Here is a 24,431-nt window from a genome sequence, read left to right as displayed (position 1 = left end):
ATTGAATAGTGGAGCAGACTCGATGGGCTGAATGGCCTAATTTATGCTCTTGTGTCCTAATGGTCTTAGCATGCAGCTTCAATTAATGGAGTTAGGAAGGGCTGCCCTGTCACCCCTGCCCTGTTTGTGTGTTACGTAGAATCCTTTGCTGTGTTCATTAAGAAGGGGGGGTGACTTCTGCAGGTAGCTGAGAAACTTGGTTCAGAGCCTCTTCTACATGAGCAACGTCACTGTCCTTTGCTCAGACTCATGAGATAAACCTGGTATTGGGCGGCACGGTGGCTCAGTGCTTAGCACTGTTGCCTCACAGCAGCAGCGTCCCAGGTTCGACTCAAGCCTTGGGTGACTGTCTGTGTGGAGTTTGCGCATTCTCCCCGTGTCTGCGTGGGTTTCCTCTGGGTGCTCCGGTTTCCTCCCACAGTCCAAAGATGTGCAGGTCAAGTGAATTGGCCATGGTGAATTGGCCATGCTAAATTGCCCATAGAGTTAGGTGCATTAGTCAGAGGGAAACGGGTCTGGATGGGTTCCTCTTCGGAAGGTCGGTGTGGACTGGTTGGGCCGAAGGGCCTGTTTCCACACTGTAGGGAATCTAATCTAAATCGAGACAAGAGTGAGGTCAGGGCGTCTTCAGGAAATGGGCCAATGCTTTGTCTTTCACCGTCAGGACAGATTACCTGAAGCTTCTAGAAATGGAAGGCTGGGTGTGCACCAAAAACTGAGCAAAGTTTATATTGAAGTTGAAACAGAAGTTGATCATATGAGAGTGATGTTGACTCTTAACCACGGCTAAAAACCTGAAGTGGGTTGCTCTCAGTACAGCAGGTCTGGTCCACATCCTACTCTTGTCCCAGATTTTTCTGATCAACCGGTTCAGAGACATTGGTATCTCTTGAGCAAGTGGGACTTAAACCCAGATCTACTAGCTCTGAGGCAGGGATGCTATTGGCACTACCCCAATCCTGTACCCCAGACATCACCAAATCCATGACAGAATCTGTTACAACAAAAGTTCAAACTGAACATCATTGTTTATTTGAACTTTTGAAGAAAATACAATGGAAGAATTCTGATAACGATTTAGTACAAAAATCAAAGTAGAAGCAACCTGCTTGAGAATTGTTGATTCAGTTTACAACAAACAGGAAATATAAAACATTTTAACATAATAGCAAAACAATTCTGCTTCCCTTCCAATCCCCCTTTCTCAGCACTTCGCCTTCATCAATATAGGGAAGGTGAGGAGTGATTTGATTTTTTTTTTTAAGATTCCCTACAGCGTGGAAACAGGCCCTTCGGCCCAACCAGTCCACACTGACCCTCCGAAGAGTAACCCACCCAGAACCATTTCCCTCTGACTAATGCACCTAACTCTATGGGCAATTTAGCATGGCCAATTCACCCTGACCTGCACATCTTTGGACTGTGGGAGGAAACCGGAGCACCCGGAGGAAACCCACGCAGACACGGGGAGAACGTGCAAACTCCACACACAGAGGCCCAAAGCTGGAATCAAACCTGGTGCTGTGAGGCCGCAGTGCTAACTACCGTGCCACCCACAGAGTATTAAGAGAAGTGACAAGGTCAACAGAGAGAAGCCATGTCTGCTAGTTAGGGAGTGAAGGAAGAGGAGATGGACCTTTGTTATGGAGTAGATCTCTCAAAATATATTAAGATGAGCCTAGACCCTCACTTTTTCTTATTTTAAAGGCAAGTGCCAGGCATTGCATTTTGGATGCAATTCCAGCAGCAGAAAGAGAACCCCAGCTTTTAACTGTAACAGAGAGGAGGGAGAACAGCTTTCACATCTAGCTTCAAGACTCCAGCAGCAACTGCTGCTGAAAAACTAAAACCCCTGGCTCTGGGGAGCTTGACCCACCCATTCAGGCTGTCTTCAGGAGTGATGGCAAGAAATATTTCCACATATAATGGGGGGGGGGGGGGGGGGGGGGAGGAGAGAGAATGAAATTTGGAACTCTCCGCTCAATGGGTCTGGACTGATCTTCAATGACTAGGAAACATTTTGTATCGCTTATGTATTTAATTTTCCACAGAGGGCTGTCAAATCAAACTCAAAGAGAGGAGGAGACCCCTTTGATCAAAGACCCTGGTTTTAAGGAGGGTCTTAACAAAGTAGAGCACACGACAGACTTAGGAAGATTTTGAAGACTGAGCACTGCCTGGACAGCTGAAGGAATGGCCTTCAGCACTGGGGTGAAGGGAAGAGGGGCTTTTGAGTTATAAGGAGAGGCTGGATAAGCTGGGACTTTTCCCACTGGAGCATGGGAGCTTGATGGGTGACCTTATAGAGATTTATAAAATTATGAGAGGTATAGATAAAGAGAAAGGCAGGTATCCTTTCCCAAAAGGTGGGCGGTTTCAAAATGATGGGGCACATTTTTACGGTGAGAGGAGGAAAAAAAAAATGAAGGGAATTTTGTTGCAGCTGTACAGGACATTGGTTAGGCCACTGTTGGAATATTGCATGCAGTCCTGGTCTCCTTCCTATTGGAACGATGTTGTGAAACTTGAAAGGGTTCAGAAAAGATTTACGAGGACATTGCCAGGTTTGGAGGATCTGAGCTACAGGGAGAGGCTGAACAGGCTGGGGCTGTTTTCCCTGGAGCGTCGGAGGCTGAGGGGTGACCTTATAGAGGTTTATAAAATCATATGGGGCATGGGTAGGGGAAGTAGACAAAGTCCTTTTCCTGGGGTGGGGGAGTCCAGAACTAGAGAGCATAGGTTTAGGGTGAGAGGGGAAAGATAGAAAAAAGACATGAGGGGCAACTTTTTCACACAGAGGGTGGCACATGTATGGAATGAGCTGCCAGAGGAAGTGGTGGAGGCTGGTACAATTGCAACATTTAAAAGGCATTTGGATGGGTATATGAATAGGAAGGGTTTGGAGGGATATGGGCTGGGTGCTGGCAGGTGGGACTAGATTGGGTCGGGATATCTGGTCGGCATGGACAGATTGGACCGAAGGGTCTGTTTCCGTGCTGTACATCTCTATGACTATGTGTGAAATATACTTCTAGAGGGAGTGATGGATGCAGATACAGTTACAATGTTTAAAAGACATTTAGGCAAGTATATGAAAAAGAAATGTTTGGAGGAATATAGGCCAAGAGCAGGCAGATGGGACTGGTTTAGTTTGGAATTATGGCCAATAGGGATTGGTTGGTCCAAAGGGTCGATTTCCATGCTGTTTGATTCTATGAGGCTAGAATTGGAGGAGCACAGGAATCTGGAAAGCTAGAGGATGTTACAGGGGTTGGGATCATGGAGGGATTTTAAGTAGAGGATAGATATTTTAAAGTCAAGGTGTTGCCAGCACAAGACCTACACAGGTTAGTGAGCAGAGGGGTGACAGGTGAGCAGGACTTGGTGCAAGTTGGGATGCAGGCAGTGAAGTTTTGGAAAGGCTGAAATCTGTACAGGATGAATGGCAAGAGGCCAGAAGGAGTATGTTTGAACAGTAAAATCTAGAGAGGCTTGAATCAGTGTTTCAGTGGCAGTGAAAAGGGATAAAATTACGGAGGAAATAGATGATCTTCATCATTTTCATCGATACCAACTGCCCCACTCTTTCTGTTCCCTGCAGCTGTTTGATGAACAGCTCTGTTTGAGCTGCCCTCGGTTTCACAAACTTCATCCTCCCAATCCCAAAACAGCAGTTGTTCTCTACTCCCTCCCATGGCTGGAAACAGGCCGAGAGGTTAAAAACAGCAGGACTGCCTGTCACCAGTGCTCACATCAACTCCACCCTGCCCAAGATTAAACCGTGATTAGCGACTCTCAGCAAGATTCAGTGACTGAATACACCCAAATAGACTCTGTCACTCTGACCCGGGAGCAAGAATTGAGTCACGTGACAAACCACAGAGCAACTAGCTGATGCTTTAGTCCCTCAAATTCCAGGCATCCCATCATCCACAAAGCACAGTAAACTAAATTGGGTGTAAAAGTACAAAATAACGCCCACAAAACTCTGAAAAGAGAAGGCATTGGGTATACCCTTCTTGCATGACTGAGCTTTCAATTTGAGAATAAAACAGACATTCATTGTGTCAACGTGCCTGAGAAAAATAAAGTCTATAGCTGTTGCTAAAGGTAATGAAGACCTCTTCACAGTTTCAAGAGGCTGAATTCCGGCCTTCTCTTGTCCCAATCCTGTACTAATTGCATCTCCGGATACACAAACAGCATCACGACTCCACTGGGATTGATGGTGACAGTGAACTTGGTGTCGATCTCCAGCTGGTGCAGGACCCGCCCTGAATAAACATCCTGCATCTAAATCCAGAAGAAACAAAAGGACCAAGACAGAGCACATGAGAGGCAGTACTCTCTCACAACCTGGGCGATGAACTCAAAACTGTTCACCGACTTCCTGTCAGGCAAAGAATGTTTTACAAATAGAATGAGAGTGTAAATCTTACATTAGAATAAGAGCAACAGAGATGAGTTCGGCTTATTCCTGAGATGAGGGTATTACCTTATGAGGAAAAGTTGGGCATGTAAAAATTTAGAAAAATGAAAGGTGATCTTATTGAAACACAGAACATCCTGGAGGTGTACATTGAGAGAATGAGTCCCCCTTCTGGGTAAAATTTGATCTAGGAAATACAATTTAAAAAGAAAGGAGCTTCCATTTAAGACAGAGATGAAGATAATTTATTTCACTCAGAGTACTATGATTTTATGGAACTCTCTTCCCCAGACAGTCATTGAGCAAGACTGTATCATTTTAAAGTTACACACAAACATTATTCTTGGGTTTGTATTTGCAGCCTGGATTTCCATATCTGCAATTCTAATTGAAGTAGCCAATGTATTTGTAACGAGAGACTCCAGCTAGTGGGAGTACTACAGGGTGCTGGGTTTAAATAGCACCCATTGTAAATATGGAAGTGGGGAGACAGCTCTGTCGTTTTCTTGCTACCTGAGGAAAAGATGTCGGGTAAAACATCACTGATGTCCCGGAGGAGAGTTCAGATGCAGATTCTCCAAATGCAACCTGGCAGGGGCTTGCAGCATCCGAATTTCATCAAACCTACAGCACTCTATCATTCAGAGCCAGTGATCAGGCTCCTACTCCCTTCATCGCACCCTGTCAGTATATTTCTATTCCCTCCTCCTTTATCTGTTTACATAATCTCCCATTAAACTTATCTATACTGTTTGTATCAACCCCTTCCCATGGGGGAAAATGTCCCACATTTGGACTGTTCTGGGTAAGGAAGTTTCTCCTGAAATCCAGGGAATTCCCTCTCTGCATCCTCCCAGCTGTCAAATCCATTAATAGAATCCCTACAGTGCAGATAGAGGCCACTTGGCCCATCAAGTTTACACCAATCCCTCTGAACAGCATCCCAGTCAGACTCGTCATTTACCATAACTAATCCCCTAAGCTTACACATCCCTGGACACTACTAGGCAAGTTAGCATGGTCAATCCACCTACACTACACATCTCTGGCCATTGGGAGGAAACCGGAGCACCCGGAGGAAACCCCGCAGACACGGAGAGAATGTGCAAACTCCACACAGCCAGAGTCACCCGAGACTGGAATCAAACCTGGGTCCTTGGCGCTGTGAGGCAGCAGTGCTAACCACTGAGGCACTGTGCCTCCATTCATAATTTTAAAACAAAGTTCTCAGGTCTGACTTTACCTGGGAAAAGAGCCTCAGCCTATTCAAACGTCCCTGAGAGTTCTGACCTCTCCATTATGCTCATGAAGCTGTTTTGCTTCAGTAATGTTCTGTTCAAACCACAAAAGGCAAACCATACTCACTGAGAACAGCTGAGGGGCAGTGATGTTGAGCTGGCCAAGAGACGTCGTGTAGTGATAAGGCATGTCAGTGCGCTGACTGAAGAAAGCCAGTGCCATAGTTGATGAGGAAAGCTGTCGCATCCAGACTTCGATATTGTTCTTACCCTGGGGTGAGGGAGGGGAATGGGTAAAACAATAGCTGTTGAAAACCGGTTGGCCGCGACGTGCTGCAAAAATAGTGGCAAGTTAACAATTATCAATGTGAAAATCCACAGTCATGTTCCAAATTTTGATTTGTGCTGTTTTCATTGTCCTGCGCTGGCATTGCACGATCAGCATCTCATTCTTAGCCTCAACAAACTGGTTGTATCCATTCATAAATTGGCTATTAAAAACAGATTTAACTTCTGAGTTTAACAGTGCAAATACCTTCCAACAGTATGGATATAGTTACAGATCATAGACATGTACAGCACAGAAGCAGACCCTTCGGTCCAACTTGTCCATCCCGACCAGATATCCCAACTCAATCTAGTCCCACCTGCCAGCACCCGGCCCATATCCCTCCAAACCCTTCCTGTTCATATACCTGATTAACGATTGCTAGTCAGCTTTTCCAGCCCAGAAGGACATCAATTTAGAACATTAATTTTCATTCCTTCGGATAATCAATTGTTGTTGGGAGATGTTTTGGTGACAGCACACTCCTTATGCATTTAAGAAATCTCTATTCCATTATTTAACGGCATATCTTGTATGGTTTGTGTACTGTAACTTATCACTAATAATGATCAAATCTAGCACATGGATTATTGTTTGTGCTACTCGAATGGGCTGATTAAAATCATTGATATTTTTGTTGAAGGGAGAAAGGGCAGGAGATTAAGATTGAACAGTTGGATCAGCCATGGATTTGAATCTTGCTAACTTAATACCCAAAAAAAAAGGAGACTCCAGGATTTTCATGTTAAAGCAGGATACTCCTTTGGCACTTACCTAATGGGAAAAAGCACATGTACACAAAGATGCTAATGTTGTGCCTGTGGACGAAATAGTGGAGGTTGGATTCAGTTGCATGGAAAGTTATGGAAAAATTTAAAAGGTTGGGAGGGCTCAGCAGAGGATATCAAAGAATCCAGAAGATGAAATAGGACATAGTATGGAAGGGGTTAGGAATCTAACTTCAGATGCAACAGATGGTTGGGGCAGCACGGTGGCTCAGTGGTTAGCACTGCTGCCTCACAGCACTGGGGACCTGGGATCAATTACAGCTTTGGGCGACTGCCTGTGTGGAGTTTGCACATTCTCCCCGTGTCTGCATGGGTTTCCTCCGGGTGCTCCGGTTTCCTCCCACAGTCCAAAGATGAGGTGAATTGGTCATGCTAAAATGCCCATAGTGTTAGGTGCATTAGTCAGGGGTAAATATTGGGTAGGGGAATGGGTCTGGATGGGTTACTCTTCGGAGGGTCGGTGTGGACTTGTTGGGCCGAAGGGCCTGTTTCCATCTGTAGGGAATCTAATCTAACCTAATCATAAGGGGACAACTATGAGAAGGGATCAGCTGATGCAAGACTGAGGGTATTGTACTTAAAAGTACCAAGTATACAAAACGAGGTAAATGAGCTTGTAGCACAAATTGAAATTGATGTTGTGGGTACCACAGACACATGGCAATAAGGGCTGGGAACTAAATTTCCAAGGATATACGTCCTATCAATAGGATAGGCAGAGGTGGGTGGGGCTGCCTTGTTAGTACAAAATGAAATTAAATCAAGAGCAGAAGCGATATAGAGTAGGAGGGCGTAGAACCTGTGTGGGTAGAGTTGAGGAACACAAAGGTAAAATGGCCCAGATGGGAGTTATGTACAGGCCTCCTGGCAATAGTCAGGATTTGGGAAACAAAAACACAAATCAGGGGATAGAAAAGGCATGTAAGAAAGGCATTACTGCAATAATCTTCAATATGCAGGTGGACTGGCAAAATTCTAGCAGATCACTAGAATTTATGAAAGAAACTTGTGGAGCCCACTAGGGAAGAGGCAATTCTGGATTTAGTGATGTGTAATGAGGTAGACATGATTAAGGAGCTTCAGTGTAGGAACACCTCGGGGTCAGCGACCATAGTGGATTCTGAGCGGGAGAAGCTTGATTCAGATAAAATGGTATCACAACTGAGTAAAGATAACTACAAAGACATAAGGAAGGAGATGACCAGAGTTGGTTGGAAGGGAAACCTAGCAGGAAGCCAATGGAGCAGCCATTGCAGGAATTTCTGGAGGCTCAGCAGAAGTTCATCACAAGGAAGAATTATTTTCTAAATGTGAAAAGGCTTCAGAAATCTGAAGCACAAAGGGACTTCAAATCCTGGTTTATCTTAAAAATTAATATGGGAAGGCAAATGCAAGTCAGCATTCGTTTCCAGAGGGCTAGAATATAAGAGTTGAGGTATACTGCTGAGGCTGCATTAGGCTCTGGTCAGGCAGCATTTGGAATATTGTGAACAGTTTTGGGGTCCATATCTAAGGAGGGATGTGCTGACGTTGCAGGGGGTCCAGAGGAGGTTTACAGGAATGAGGGCTTGTCATATGAAGAGCAGTTGAGGACACTGGGCCTGTACATGATGGAGTTTAGAAGGAGAGGGAATCTCATTGAAACTTAGAGAATACTGAAAGGCCTGGATAGAGTGAATGTGAAGATGATGTTTCCACTGGTAAGAGACACTAGGACCTGAGGGCACAGCCTCAGAGTGAAGGGAGATGAGGAGTTAGTTCTTCAGCCAGTGGGTGGTGAATTTGTAGGGCTCACTGCTGCAGAGTGCAGTGGAGGCCAAGTCATTAAGTGTGGTTAAGTCAGAGACAGATAGGTTCTTGATTAGTAAGTGGGGGGGTCAAAGGTTACAGGAAGGCGGCTAAATTGAGCAACGTATCAGCCACGTTTGAATGGTGGAGCAGACGATGGGCAAAATGGCCTAAATGTCTTAAGGACATGTTCAAGACTGAACCTGGAGATACAGTGATTTAAAATGTCAACTTTACATTTTACTGTTTCTTTTCTGACCTTTTCTCTCTTAAACCTCTTTCTTATTCTTTCTACCCCAGAAAGAAGTTTTTTTTTAAATCAGTCCTGGGTGGAAAATAAAGTTTCAGGTGACTAAGCAGCAATCAGATACCTACCAGCTTTGATCAGAGATTAATGATTAATCAATGACAGTGTACAGACTGTACACAGAATGTGTCATTAAATAGCAACATAAGGATTCCCTAATATCTTTCATTAGGAGGTTTTGCTGCAACATCACCAAAAATCACTAACTATTGACTAACTGAAAGAATGAAATTTAACAGTTTAAATTCTTTTGCATGAATTTCCTAATTTGTCTCTAATTTATCCTCCCCTTTTATTTATTAGCTTACTGGTTAGTGAGATATGCTGTTGATCTCAGACGTCCTTTTATCCTTACTGTTTTGCAACTGGCTCACACTCCCAGCACAAAACATTTTTGAGCTTCACACCTTGGCAGGAACAAACCTTAAAAATTGGTTCAAATGTGAAATGCCCCATTCCCGAAAGATCCAGGTAATTGTGCCAATGTAACAGTTAGTGAATGCCCGATTTCTGAACCAGATCCAATCACTGATCCCCTTGTTCCACACCTTTTCACATTGGCTCTTCGATTCTCAGGGTGTACCCAACCATGTTTGACCAGGATTGTGCCAATCTCCTGCCAGGACTGTGAACTCCATAGTCACTGTCAACCAGTAAGAGATAGCACACGCTAATCCACACATGCCAATTTTAATAGTTCTCAACTTGACCTAACTTAGAATAACTTGACCTATCTTATGAGAGATGAAAATGACACGGGACTATTCAGTCCTTGCGCCTTAAAAGGTGATTTTGCTTTCTTGGCAACACAGATATCCCATAATCCTTTATTCTCATCACGTACTTTGGTACTGGGCCCAATCCACCTCAAAGCACAGCAGCTCCTTGTTGTTCCATTCCATCCTGCCACTCACCTTCAGTAGCATTTGGCCCTGCACTCCCAGTGGATCCTGGCTAATCCTGATTAGCAGCTTGTTCTGTAGGATGGAAGCTTCCTTCAAGGTGATCGCCCGCAAATCATTAGACATAAAGAGGGGAGCAGCGAGAATGGCCCAGAGAGCCATCTGGGACTTAGACTGCTCATAACTCAGGCCGAAGTTTCCGATAATTAACTAGAGGAAAGAAATATCAAAAAAAGGTGCATAAGAGAAATGGAGATAGCACACCACTGTGACTAACAATGCAACAAATATAACCTGCATTCACATAGCACCCTTTTTAAAAAAAAAACCTTTAACTGAGTAAACTATCCCAAGGCACTTTGCAGTAATGTAAACCAATCAGCATTTGAAGGCAAGGGAGTACTTAATGAATTACAGGACACTAGTATAGCCAGGTAGACCTCAGAAATAGGCATCCTGATTAAGGTTGTTAATCTGGTCCAATTAGAGAGCCCTGGCTGACAGGTAAAAACAGGAGTGTCTCCCCCTCCAACTCTATTTTGATTTAGTCCCTACCCTCCCCCTCACTGTTTTGATCACACAGCACTGCCCTTTGATGTGAAGGGCACTGCTTGTCACTGGCCACTCGGGTGTTTTCCTATCTTCCTGGTGGTGGAAATTGAATAAAGATTCGTGCACCTTGTGTCTCTCGCTGTGTCTCACACCTGCACACAGACAACATGGGTGCTGGGGAAAAAATAAGCACTACCGCAGTTAGGCGGTAGTCTGGGGGTTAAATTTATTTTTAAAAAAAGAAAGAGAAGGAAAAAAAAGAAAAAAAAACAGGAGTGTCAGAGGTTCTGCTCACTCTGAGACCTGGCTCCGAGGAAGCTGGAACAGTGTTAAGAACGCTCATTGGGTAAACAAAGGGTGGCCTCAGTGGGGTTATTTCAACCAGGAAGCTCAGAGGAGCAGAGGCATTTTGGGGTGCTTGTGCACAGATCCCTGAAGGTGGCTGGAAAGGATAGTTAAGGAGGCATATGAGACTCTTGCCTTTATCAGTCAAGACACTGGTTATAATAACAGGGTGGTCATGTTGGAGCTGTACAGAACTTTGGTTTAGGCTGTGGTTAGAGTACTGGTCACCACCCTATAAGAATATGATTGCCCTGGAGGGGGTGCAGAGAAGATTCAGCAGGATGTTGCCTGGGATGAAGCATTTCAGCTCTGAAAAGACGCTGGATAAGCTCAGATGGTTTTCTTTGGAGCAAAGTAGTTTGAGTGGGGGTCCTGAGGTGTATAAGATAATGAGGGATATGGATAGGGTGGACAGAAATTCCCAGTTGAAGGGTCAATAACAAGGGGATTCACTTTCATGATGAAAGACAGGGGGTTTAGAGGGAATTTGAGGGAAAATTCTTTCACCTAGAGTGTGGTAGGGGTGTGGAATGTGCTCCTGGGAAGGTAGTTGGGGCAAGAAACCTCATAAGCTTTCATAAGCACTTGGGATGAGCACTTGAGATATCATAACATTTGAAGCTATGGGTCTCGTATAGAAAATGGGATGAGTGTAGGAAGTATTACATTTTTGGAGGGGGGGGGGGTACAAACCTCTCCTCTACTGTATAATTCTATGAATTTGACAACAATACTAGATCAGGTAATATCAGCCTTAGGAGCGTCTCAAAGAAGACGGAAGACAGGTGGAAAATTGGAGATGTTTAGGGAGTGAGTTCGTGGCCTGGGCAGCTGAAGACACACCCATGAGCTACGTTCCCCCGAATTTGATTTTCCTCCCAAATCCGTGCACAGCAATGGTTTCCAGAACCAGAAGTCAATGCATCAGCACACTGAACGCCACACGCACAACCTCCGAACAGACGTGTGGATACGGAGTGTCGGAGAAATGGGAATTAGGATGTGCAAGATGGCCAAAGCTGGAAAGCTTCGGGCTGGATGGGAGGGAGGGTGAAAAATTTGAAAACGAGGACGAGAAGTCGAAGCACTAAGGTGTCAGGAGTAAATGCCAGTGAACACGCTCAGGAGTGATACAGGTGAACAGTGCTAGTCAGGCGACAGTTGTAGAGGCATGGACGAGCTGATGTTTGCAAAGGGTCAGAGGTTGGTCACACCAGAATTGCCAAGTATGGAGGGTCCAGGGATTCAGCAGCTGGTGAACTGGGGAAGTGACAGTGTAGGGTCATGTTAGGGAGATGGAAGTAGGCAACGTTGGCAATGGAGAGTGGATTAAAGCTCAGCTAGCTCAATTAGGATGTCAAGATTACAAACAATCTGGTTTAGTTTCAGATCGTGACATTTGAAAAGGGTAGAATCAATGTCAGAAACCAGGAAGAAAGACACCAAAACGACAGCCTACCAACTCTTTAAGAGAAATTACCAGGTCGTTTTCAGCCCCATTACTGGCCCCTTCCCCTTCCTGTCAGAGGGACTGGCAGCTCCTGCCTCTTGCAACATTGCAAAAGCTTGGAGACCATGAATACTTTAGAAGAATAGTCTCATTTGGAACATGACTAATTTATGAACACAGCAAGATCCTATGAACTGCAATGACCAGAAAACCTAATTCTACTAGTGTTTATCAAGGGGTAAAATCATTCAGGTCACAAGGTACAACTTCCCTGCTCTTTGTGAATAATACCATGGGATCCTTCACATGCAACTCACGGGGGTAGAAATCCTTGGTTTAACATCACTTTTGAAAAGCAGCTGTTCTGACAGTGCAGCACTCCCTCAGTGCAGCATTAAGACTGTCAGTCTGGAATAGGGGCTCAAGTCTGTGGAGTGGGACTTGAACCTACAACCTTCTGAATGGAAGTGGACGCAGTCGATACAGATTAGATTAGATTCCCTACAGTATGGAAACAGACTATTTGGCCCACCAAGTCCACACCGACCCTCCGAAGAGTAATCCACCCAGACCCATTCCCCTACATTTACCCCTGACTAATGCACCTAACACAATAGGCAATTTAGCATGGCCAATTCACCTGACCTGCACATCTTTGGATTATGGGAGGGAACAGGAGGAAACCCACGCAGACATGGGGAGCATGTGCAAACTCCACACAGACAGTCACCCGAGGCGGGAATTGAATCAGGTCCTTGGCACTGTGAGGCAGCAGTGCTAACCACTGAGCCACCATGCTGCTATATAATGGAATTATAGAAGGATTTCCAAATTTTTTTTGGGGGGGGGGGGGGTTGGAAGCTATCAGCCATGATCTTACTGAATGGCAGAGCAGGCTTTGGGGCCTAAATGTTCCATTGCTGCTCCTAATTTGTACAAGTGCTGACACCAAGCTCTATTCATGCCGTGCCTAACCCTGCATGTCAGAAAGTCTCCCATTGTGTGGCAGAGAGGGGCACAGACCAAGGCAAGGATACCATGTCAGGGTCATTCCACTTCCCTGGGCCAGCCACGGGCTGCAGCACGTCCTGGTGCCTCGAGTACCAGTTAATGATGCCACGAACACTCTCCCACGAGTCGTCAATGTCAGCGTAGTTCCTCCACAGGTTGCAGATCTCTCCCAGCAATGTGTAGTTCACCTGCAAACAGCCATTGCGGCATAAAGACAATGTTCATGAATGGAGGAGGCTGGACGATGAGGGCGTGCAGGGGAGAATAAAAAACAGGGAACATGAGGGGAGGGTGTAAATTGGTAAATGAGAGTGCGAGCGAAAGGGAGCAAAAACAAAAACGAAGTGCATTTTTATAGCACCTTCACAACTTCAAGATATCGCAAAGTGTTTCATTAAAAGCTAGAGTACAGGCTTTTATCTCAGGGCCTGAAATATAACGGGGGGGGGAGTGGGGGGGGGGGGGGGGGGGGAGAGTTCTGCCTCAGTTATAGAAAACTTTGGTTAAAGACCATTAGTATTGTTGAGGGGAATATAATCTAATAACACTCTGAAGCAGATGCAGGTAAGTTATACCATGGCCCAAAAACAGAAGTTGCTGGAAAAGCTCAGCAGGTCTGGCAACATCTGTGAAGAGAAATCAGAGTTAATGTCTCAGGCCAGTGACCCTTCTTCAGAACTAAACAGTGTTTGAGGAAGGGTCACTGGACTCACAACGTTAACTGTGATTTCTCTCCACAGATGCTGCCTGACCTGCTGAGCTTTTCAAGCATCTTCTGCTTTTGTTTCTGATTTCCAGCATCCGCATTTCTTTCGGTTTGTAAATTATACAATGGCTCTAAAGCTTAAACTATGAGGGTTGGTTGCAGTGACTTAGACTTATTATTGTTCAAAGTTAAAAGGCTGAATGGTGATAAAATCAAGGTGTCTAAGATGATTAAAGAATTTGATTGGGGGATGAAATAATCTGAGTATGAATCAGGGGCTATTGCAGAGTTGAATTCAGGAAGCACTTTTCCCTCATAAATGTCGCTGGAAATTGGGAACCGTCTCTCCCTGAAGCAAACCAACTAGAGATTTCAAAACTGGGATAGGTAGATTCTTGCTGGGTAAGGGTAAGAGATCAAAAGTGGGTCAACAGAGTTGAGGTGAGGAGCTAAGTGGGCAAGTCAAACAGACTCAACAGTGTGAATGGCTCCTGCTATGATTGCTGTTTAATAATATCCAATTTCAGCCAGTCCTTCAACTTTGCATCTGAGCTGTGGAGCTTTCATTGAGAAGCACTTCCTTTCAGCCTTCAAGTTATTTATGCTTCTGATCCCTACAGCTTCCAGAGGGCGGGAGCTGGCAGAATCCTTCCAAACGTGTTGCAGAATTTCCAGCTTTGGCTCTCCCCTCGCCCAGCAATGCTGCCCTAAATTTCAAAGTCAGCAGGGTGTAATGAGATTCACACGATAATGGCTGCTAATGAGAGCTTAGCAACCAGAGACAACATGGCAAATATCTGCAGAATCCAGGAGGGTGTTCCCCCCCTCCCCCCCCAACTCCAGGTAAAGTTGTCATAGTCCCAGAGGATTACTCATCTCTCTCATTACAGAGAGACAACTGTATAACTGGAGGGTCACCACATGTCAGGAAAAGAATGAGGTTGAGAAGGTGGGGCCTTCATGGTAACTGGTATAGAAACTGAAAACCGTACATTACTCCGTATTGCAAATCAGCCATCCAACCAACTGAACAAACCACCCCGTCTATTAGCAAGGTGGACACTGTGTTCTGCAGCCTTACCAGAGGGGGCAGACCTCCTTCATAAGCTGGCCAGCTACACGAGAAAGCAATTGGACGGCCTGTGGCGTTCAAAGCCTTTGACATCAACGGATAGCCTGTTCAAAAAAGAAACGACAAATAGGAACACTTAAAAATCCATGCATCTGCAGCTCAGAGTATGCACAAATATCATCAGAAAATAAGTGAAGCCTGAAGGCCAGAATAGAGTCTGCTTCCGCTCCTCCTATCACCCCCAGACTGCCTCACACAGGATGCATCATCACCAGTTGTCCATGTCCGCCCGCTTCACAAGCATTGCAGAGGGGGAGCTAGACAAAGTTGATTAACCTGCAGTTTCTGCTCCAAGGGCCAGTGTGAATGAAGTTTAGGCTTGGAAGCGTTTGGGCTTCAATACGATATGTACGATGCCATCTGCAGATGAAAAGCTAATCGCTTCCTAGACGCAAGAGAAAATGCCCCAAGTCACTTCACAGGAATGGGAGCAGCACTAAGAAAAAAGAAATTGATCCAAAGAAAGTGAGGTTGGGAGAGGATTACCATATCCTTGACCACAGCAGGGTGACTTTAAAGAGGGGGGGGGTGGAGTTATGATAGGAATTCTGGAATGAGCAGTGACCACGAAAGTGGACAAGTTGCCATGTTGTCTCTGGTTGCTAAGCTCTCATTAGCAGCCACTATTGTGTGAATCTCATTACACCCTGCTGACTCTGAAGTTGAGGGCAGCATTGCTGGGCGAGGGGAGAGCCAAAGCTGGAAATTCTGCAGCACATTTGGAAGAATTCTGCCAGCTCCCGCCCTCTGGAAGCTGTGGGGATCAGAAACACACATAACTTGTTAAGGGTGAAAGGAAGTGCTTCTGAACAAACGCTCCACAGCTCAGATGGAAAGTTAAAGGACTGGCTGAATTTGAGAACAAGGAAAGAAATTCACAACATATGTGCCAGGAATCACCTAAACATTACACTTAACTCTATTAATAATCACTATGGAGTGTTAGAATCTTGATCACACTTCTACATCAACATTTAACATTCAAAGTAACTGTGTAAATATTTTGCACTGCAATTCTATGTACAGAGGAACCTTGATTATCTGGCATTCGATAATCCAAATTTCAGATTATCCGGCAAGTTCGCAAGGTCCAGATGCTTGGCTAAACTATGTCATCTGGCATCAATTATCCGGAATTCAATTAACTGAAAGGAATATTCCCCACCTGTGTCCTTTGGATAACTGAGGTTCCTCTGTAAACAGTACCATCTAACAAGTCAATTACAAACTTGGCCACTGTTATATTTTGAGAAAGGGCATTTCTGCTGAATTCCCTATTGAACTCATTTACAGTCTCCAGTGTTTGCCTATCAACCTGCATTTCAGAATGCCCCAAAGTGCCTTACATCTAATGAAGTGTCCTAACATTTTGAAGTACTGGCATTCTCATTATGTAGCAGCCAACATGTTTACAGAAAGCTCCCACAAACAGCAATGAAATAATCACCACATAACCTGTGTTTTTTGGGGGGGCATTGATTGAAAACATAAAAATTGCCCCAGCTTCTAGACAGAAGTCCTCTGCTGTTGTTCCAAAATACTGCCATGGGATCTTTCCCAAGGACCCAAGGGAGGAGACAGGGCCTCAGTATCTCACCTGATTGAGTATCTCACTCTCAGGACAGCTCCAATCACTGGAGCAAGGGCTTGAACCCATGACCTCAGGAGCAAAGGTTCCTGATGGACATTTCTGCATTTTGGTAAAACAAATAAGGGCAGGACTTATACAATTTATGATAGGGCTCTGGGTAGTGTTGTAGAACAGAGGGGACTTCAGGTACATAAGTCTTTGAAATTTGCATCACCGGTGGTTAAGAAGGCGTTTAGCACGCTTGCCTTTATTGCCAGACCTTTTGAGTATAGGAGTTGGGGCGTCATGTTGAGGCTGTATAGACGTTGGTGAGACTTCCTCTATAAGAAGGATATTGTTCAATTGGAGAGATTTACCAGGATGCTGCTAGGAATTGAGGGTTTGAGTTATACAAATAGGCTGGAGAGGCTGGGACTTTTTTCATTGGAGAGGTGGTGGTTGAGGGGTGACCTTCTCGAGATTTATAAAATCATGAGGGGCATAGATAAGCTGAATGGCAAGGGTATTTTCTCTAAGATGGGAAAGTTCAAAACTATTCTTAAGGCGAGAGAAGAAAGTTTTAAAAAAGATAAGGGGGCAACATTTTTACACAGTGTGGTTCGTGTGTGGAATGAACTACCAGAGGAAGTGGTGGATGCAGGTACAGTTACAACAACTAAAAGACATTCGGATCAATACATGAATAGGAAAGGTGTCGAGGGATATGGACCAAATGCAGACAAGGTGGGACTAGTTTAATTTGGGTACGTGGTCAGCGCATATGAGTTGGATCAAAGGGTCTGTTTCTGTGCTATTTGAGTCTATGAAACACTGCTCATGGGACTAAGTGCACAGATCAGACTGTGATTATTTTGCATCAATATATAATAATGATACAGTAAATAAGAAGAGACTTTTGCAATGACAGGAGTGGTAGTAATCAGATGGCATAGGAAAAGATATACCCCAGGTACTGGTCAGTTAGGATATGAGAACGTACTTTTATATGGGGAGCTATGATGATCTGGAAGGGGTTACCTGAATGGGTGGTGGAAGCAGATTTACTAATCATTTACAAAAGAGAAAATATCAGATGAAAACATTCAGAAGACTACCAAGAAGGGAGTAGGACCAATTGGATAGCACTAAGATGCTAGTACGACACACTGGGCTGAACGGCCTCCTTCTTTGCGATCATTCTGATTCTATAATTTCTGCAGAGATTCCCCAATCCCGTTGTGCCACATGGGATAGTGGTTGGGGAAATTTGCTCTGATGCAATGCAGTGATGCCAGCCAGGCCAGTTGCTCATGTTCTTACCCAGAGCCTTGGTAGAGGAATTGGAGTAGCAGCCATCCAACTTCAGCATGTCCACTCCCCAAGAAGCAAAGGTGTGAGCGTCCAGCTCAATCTGGTCCAGTGTGGTGCCTGGATAGCCACCACAGGTGTAGGTGCCCAGATCTCCATAAATACCAAGCTTCAAGCCCTTTGCATGGACCTGTCAAACAAGACAGAAACCTTTTGTCTTCTGTTTTGCTGTTTAAGGGTTTTCAAGAGTTACTGAAACATATTGGGTCAATTGCACTCTGATACAAAAGAGTCACAACTCACTTCAGCAGGACCAAAGGCGGCCTGAGTGTTATTGGCAGCCATGCTGGATTCCAGCTGCGGCCTTAAACAGAAAGCAGGTAAATTCTCGGATGGAAATGGAGGCTGGAATCCTCTCCCCTCCCCGAAAGCCTGAAGGCTATTCAGTCTTGGGAGGCTTGCATTCAACAGTAAGAGAGGAAACGGCTTTAGCCCATCCTTGTGGCTTCGGTCAAAGCTAGGTCCAAGAGGTGAAGGGTCAGTGATGAGGCAAAAGCAGAAGTGAACAGCAGCTCCCAGTGAAGGAACCAGTCATACCTGTGCTGGCTTTCTGCAAGAGCAACTCATCTAGTTCCACTTCCTTATCCTTTCCCTGTAGCTTTACAATTTTTGTTCTCTTCAGATAATTATCCAATTTCATTAAAAATGCCGGATTGACCCTCCATCTGCCGCATTCTCATGTATTTCAGATCCTAATCCCTCTGTGCAAAAATTTTTTTTCCCCTTCTGCCTTTAGTTTACCATTTATTTTAGATTGGTATCCTCTGGTTGTTAATCTTATCAGTCAGAGCAACTTCTCCTAATGACTCTGACCCCTTGTGAGTTTCAGAACCTCAATCAAATAATTTTCCAAACAAGAATAATCCCTTTGTAGCCAACCTATCCACGTAAGTGCACTCCCTTGTGATTGGAATTATTCTTATTAATCTTCGCTGCACCCTTTCGAAAGCCTTCACCATCCTATACTGGGTACAATATCCCAAATCGTATTGCCTTCTAGTATCTCGTCCAGTCAGACACACATTATGTGAGGAGGGACTGGTGAAGTGAGTTGATTGACCTGCTCTTGTTCCTTCCTTCGCTTGGAATGCAAATGTTGGAATGTGGCAGGACAAATTTATTAGGCTGTTAAATGAAAATATATTTTTTTTGGCTTTAGAAACAGGTCTCCAAGTTCAAAAGCAAGGTGAGTTGGAGAGAGGCAGGAGGAAGTTCATGTCGAGCGGTTAGCACTGTTGCCTCACAGCGCCAGAGACCCGGGTTCAGTTCCCGCCTCAGGCGACTGACTGTGTGGAGTTTGCACGTTCTCCCCGTGTCTGCGTGGGTTTCCTCCGGGTGCTCCGGTTTCCTCCCACAATCCAAAGATGTGCAAGATTAGGTGAATTGGCCGTGCTAAATTGCCCGTACTGTTAGGTGAAGGGGTAAAATGTAAGGGAATGGGTCTGGGTGGGTTGCGCTTCGGCGGGTCGGTGTGGACTTGTTGGGCCGAAGGGCCCGTAAGTAATCTAATCTAATAAAGAGTGGCCATTCCAATGTTGCAGATTCTGTATATTTCTATACCAGAACATTAAGTCAAACAGTTAGACATAACCTAAGCCCCAGAGCTGCAGAGAAAGACCGAGGGAGACTGGTATGGTCTGGTTTCCTGTACCAAGTGCCACAACTTCCCATTAAGGCCCTTAAGTGAATTATTAATAGCTTCTTAAGGGCAACAACTTGGCACCGCCCCAGTCACCCACTTCCTGATGGATGAGAGAGGTGGCCATAGACTGAGGTCCTACTTGTCTAATCTGGAGGCAATTAAGGGCACGGGAAAGTCTCTGAAAACTACTCTCTAAACACCCCTCTCCAACCTCCAGAGTCCCCCAGTTGTAGGTCTTAAGTAGCAGATTTTAGGACGCAAGCTGATGGCCAGTGACCCATAGGGGTGGTGTGTTAGTCACCATCTAATATAGTTGCCACCCCATCCCTCCCCCATCACCACTTACAAAGAACAGGAAAAGTCTTGCCCACTCGATGAACAATTGCAGAACAAATATGTTCCTCTTTCAGCAGAAACCTCTGAATGATGCATTGCAGAAGGATATTGAGACCACAATCAGTTTCCAACCCAGTCTGACTCATTCCACATCCAAGTCAACTGTAAATCTAACAGTTACATTTACACCCCTTCTCCCCTGGCTAGGGTGAGGTTAGAGTGGTACAGATAGGATCAAAGGATAAAGATGAGAGGAAGAAAGAAAGAGTTGGGGGAGGATGGGATAAAAGAGGAGCAAAATCTAGACTCACGTATTCAGCCAAAGCTTTGATTCCACTGGGAAATCGGATGGGATCAGCCACCAGCCGCCCTTCTGAGTCCCTTTCCTTTGCTGCCCAACAATCATCAATGTTCACATACTGATAGCCAAGCTCCTTCCAACCGTCCTCTGCCAACCGGTCAGCCATGTCCATAAACAGGCGCTCACTGTTTGCAATCAGAGGCAAAAAAGTCAACAAGTTAGAATCCTTGCCCACTGGTCCCAGTGCAGGCCACCGATAGATAGGGCACAGCACAAGGGCCAGGCCCCATGTCCCTAGTCCAGGACCCAGCTCCTGATCCAAATTCCAGCACAAGGCCCAGGTCTATCAGACAACAAACTGTCTCCCAACAGGCAGCTGGGCAGAGTTGGTATATTTTGAGTGTACTGGGTGTGAGATGTGTGACAGCAGGCATGCTATCACCTTGAAATCTGAATGCCATTCTAAACACCAGGGTGCCTAATCCATACTGACTGTAGAATGGCCAAAGGCCATTGTACTTTTGAAGCTGTCCTCTCATTTACTTTCATACCCCAGCAAGAGTCAGTCAGTGTAGTACCCGTATCCCTGTGAGAATCAGTGTGTTTGGGACCCATACCCTAGTGACAAGCCAGTGTGTATGAGATCCGTACCCCAGGGACAGCCAGTGTGTGTGGGACCTGTACACCAGTGAGAGCCAGTATATATGGAACCTGTACCCCAGTGAGAGCCAGTGTGTAAGGGACCCGTACCCCATTGACAAGCCAGTGTGTATGAGATCCGTACCCCAGGGAGAGCCAGTGTGTGTGGGACCTGTACCCCAGGGAGAGCCAATATATATTGGACATGTACTTCAGTGAGAGCCAGTGTGTATGGGACCTGCACCTCAGTGAGACCCAGTGTGTGTGGGGGAGATATTTGATAAAAGTGTCTGATTGGTCATGACAGACATAGCGATGAGTGAATTGCGTTTGCCTGTGATATTTTCAGTGACAATGGGGCCCAGTTTGATTCCAGTACTCGATTCAATGTTACTCCGCGATTCCGGATGTTGCCTCTGACCTGATGCAGTTTTCAGGATCATTGTCACAGTCTGTGTTACAGCGAAAGCGTTCCCATGCCAACCACCCCATGGGCGGGGTCCTCATTAAGCCATTGTCCAATGAGTGGCCACAGCTGGAGAGTAATATCACGAGGAATATTGGGAGTATCTTCATCCCCAACAACAAAATCCCTTCGACCTGTGGCATCAATAACAGAAAACACCATGTCAGACCGGCACAGGATAACTTGGCATAGAAAGAGGCCACTTGGCCCACCCTGGCTGTAGTAGCTCTTCATAAGAGCTCTCCAATCACTCTCACCCCCTCAATCCTGTAATGTCTGAACTTTAGATCTTATTTCTTTATTTTCTATTTAAATCTAAGGAAGTGTCACTGTACTATAATTACGGCAATGCTTAACTTTTAATTTTATTCTTTCTTTCTACCTTGTTCCTAAGATTCTGTACCTAGGTACTTGTACCTTCTGTGGCAACATTATACACTTTTCACTCCACTCCTGCATTTTCGCACTTGAATACATGTGACAATAAATATCAAAATCCTTTCCCCGTGTACATTTGGTCTCTCCCAGACTTTATCCAGTTCCTTGTTGAAAGCTGCTCATGTATCCTTTTCCACAGCCTTTCTACAAATGACACCAACCTCAACAACTGTGTCAGCATTCTCTGATTGTTGCATTTGATATTTTTGACCAGTACCTTAATTCTGTGTCCTCTGGCTCCCAAACTTCCAGCCAATTGAGAAAGCTTCACAATTTCTCCATTTAAACCCTTTGTATCCCTCAGATTAAATCCCCCACAAGCCCTTCTCTGCTCAAAAAGAAGATTCCCATCTTTCTGAGCAACTAAGGCCTAAATCAGTCTACTCAGATTTAGAGTTTCTCCCCGAATCTGACCAATCCGAGAAATCCCCCCCCCCCCCCTGAGGTGGGAAGGAGAGTGGATTCCCCCTCCCTTTGGGGTGGAGTGGATTCCCCTAGATAAAAACAAGGACCACAGATGCTGGAAACCAGATTCTAGATTAGAGTGGTGGCAAAGCACAGCAGTTCAGGCAGCATCCGAGGAGCAGGAGCAGAGATTTTCTAGCACCACTCTAATCTAGGAGTGTATTCCCCCTCCCCCTGGGGTGGAGGTGGGGGGGAAAGGGAGTGTATTCCCCCTCCCCCGGGGGTGGGGGGGGGGGGGGGGGGGAGAGTGGATTCCCCCTCCCCCTGGGGTGGGGGAGGGAGTGTATTCCCCCTCCCCCTGGGGTGGGGTGGGGGGGGGGAGTGTATTCCCCCTCCCCCTGGGGTGGAGGTGGGGGGAGAGGGAGTGTATTCCCCCTCCCCTGGGGATGGGGGGGGGGGGGAGAAGGCCCGCTCACTCAGACGGAGAATACCAACCTGGCTCCTGATGGTTCCTGGAAAGTGCAGTTTCTGGATAAACTTGCAACTTCCGGGTCTGGTGAGTCCCCGGCAGTCACCTGACCTGGGTCACATGATCACCCAGCCATTTGCCCCCTGAGCGTCTGACCAAACGCTGACGTCACCGGGAGGGAGCAGCTCCCTCAGAACCACAAGCTGGGGCGCTGCAACCAGCTGCAAACCTCCACCAACACTGCCCCCTACAGCTGCTACCCAGCCAGGATCAAACTTTAACCCTTTCCCGCGTCTGCAGGGTGTTTACTCTGCACAAACCTCACACACACACACACACCAACCATATGAATGGCTTGTGTTCGAGTCCCACTCCAGAAATATGATCAAGTTTCCAGCCAATACTGAGGAAACACTGAGGTAGAGCTGTATTGTCGATTGGAATAATAAACCCAGCTATTAAACTGAGGCAGACAAAAACAGAAAGGGAATTCTTTTTTGTAAGGCTGCATGGAAATGGCAGGATGGTGGAAGTATTTGGATACTTTTTTTTGCATTGTATGAGTCTATATAATTAATCTTTTTTTACTTCTTCATGGTATCTGGATATCTATTGTCATCCCAATTGCCCAGTGTGGAATATAAAGTCTAATTGAGTACTAACTTTAGTGTATAATTGTGGGATATAGGTAAATAATTATTAACTTTAGTGTATAATTGTGGATTATTGGGTACTAACTTTAGTGCATAGTTATTCTAGCAAATGATTTCTTTCATCATAGATTAAATAATTTACAGTCTCAGCAAAATAGTTGAGATAACTGAAACACATAAACTAGGCAAGAAAATGTTAAAATGTATGTTCATGTGGGATATAAGTGAATTAATGTTATTTCTGCAAGTATAAATTCTGATACAGAACAGGAATGAGAAAATACATATTCAGCAAAAAGAAAGGATATGTTAGCATGAGACGTGAATACAGAACAATGGTGGATATATGGGCAAACAGGAAAGCATCTGTTTCCCCCTACTCGGAGACACAGGAACTAACCCTAATCAAAGAGGTCAAAGTGGTCTCTGGATGGAAATAGATGCTGATAGAAGAAAAGATATGCCTAATCAATAATCTACAATAGACTGACGTCAAACACCCTTATGGGAGTCAGAGATAAGAGTTTGTCACGGACAAGACAGGATAAACAGAAGTTGTGGGATAAGTCTTAAGGAAATGAGTGACGTAAGCGAAGCAGGGAACAGACAATGGAATAAGGAAAACATATGGGAAAAAACAGTATAAATTGCAAGGGTTTTTTGGGATATACTGTGCATTTTGTCATTGCCTTACCTGGCAATTAGACAAAGCACCCGCCTATAGGTGTATAAATAAAACGACGCTGCTGTTCAGGAATTTTGTCTCGGACTGAAATTATTAAAGTGAGTGAGCTTTTGTTTCTCACATTCAGAAATGGAATGTACCAATGAACAATGGAAGATGTTACAAGCAAACTGATAATGTGAAAAGAACATCAAGATCCAAGTTTAGCAAAATCTCCCTTATGTCAGCACTTACAGAGGGGAGGGTCGCCAACTTGGAGAAGGGGGGAAGTAATAAGGGCAGAACACAATAAGGGAGGTTGATAGGTCTGAAGACCTATGAGGTAAACGGGGAGTACCAAAAATTAAAACTGTATAAATTGAAAAGCAATCCCTGAATGTGTGTGCCCACTGGTCACCCCTTCTTGCAAGAGGGTTTCAATAAAATTCGCTGCTTCAAATTTTGACTCGGACTGAAATTTATTATACTGTGAGTTTTATTTCT

At 45.1% G+C, this 24,431-nt stretch overlaps 1 protein-coding gene across 1 annotated transcript; it reads right to left on the bottom strand.

Moving 5' to 3' along the window:
- Window positions 1–1,009: 1,009 nt before the first annotated feature.
- Window positions 1,010–22,783, bottom strand: LOC122542330 (alpha-N-acetylgalactosaminidase). Its single transcript, XM_043679986.2, has 9 exons — window positions 22,637–22,783; window positions 21,254–21,432; window positions 20,204–20,378; window positions 17,867–18,044; window positions 14,926–15,020; window positions 13,165–13,326; window positions 9,793–9,990; window positions 5,795–5,938; window positions 1,010–4,293 (listed from the first exon to the last, which is right to left on the bottom strand). Exons 2-9 carry the CDS (start codon window positions 21,406–21,408, stop codon window positions 4,126–4,128), a joined length of 1,275 nt encoding a protein of 424 aa, XP_043535921.1. The 5' UTR covers window positions 21,409–21,432; window positions 22,637–22,783; the 3' UTR covers window positions 1,010–4,125.
- Between the last annotated feature and the right edge of the window lie 1,648 nt (window positions 22,784–24,431).

This window comes from Chiloscyllium plagiosum, unplaced genomic scaffold, assembly GCF_037043375.1.
Source record: "Chiloscyllium plagiosum isolate Xiang-an unplaced genomic scaffold, Cpla_swu_hap1 HiC_scaffold_33, whole genome shotgun sequence".
Lineage (NCBI taxonomy): Eukaryota > Metazoa > Chordata > Chondrichthyes > Orectolobiformes > Hemiscylliidae > Chiloscyllium > Chiloscyllium plagiosum.
The sequence above is the reverse complement of the archived record's forward strand: the minus strand, read 5'-3'. Positions and strand labels throughout refer to the sequence as shown.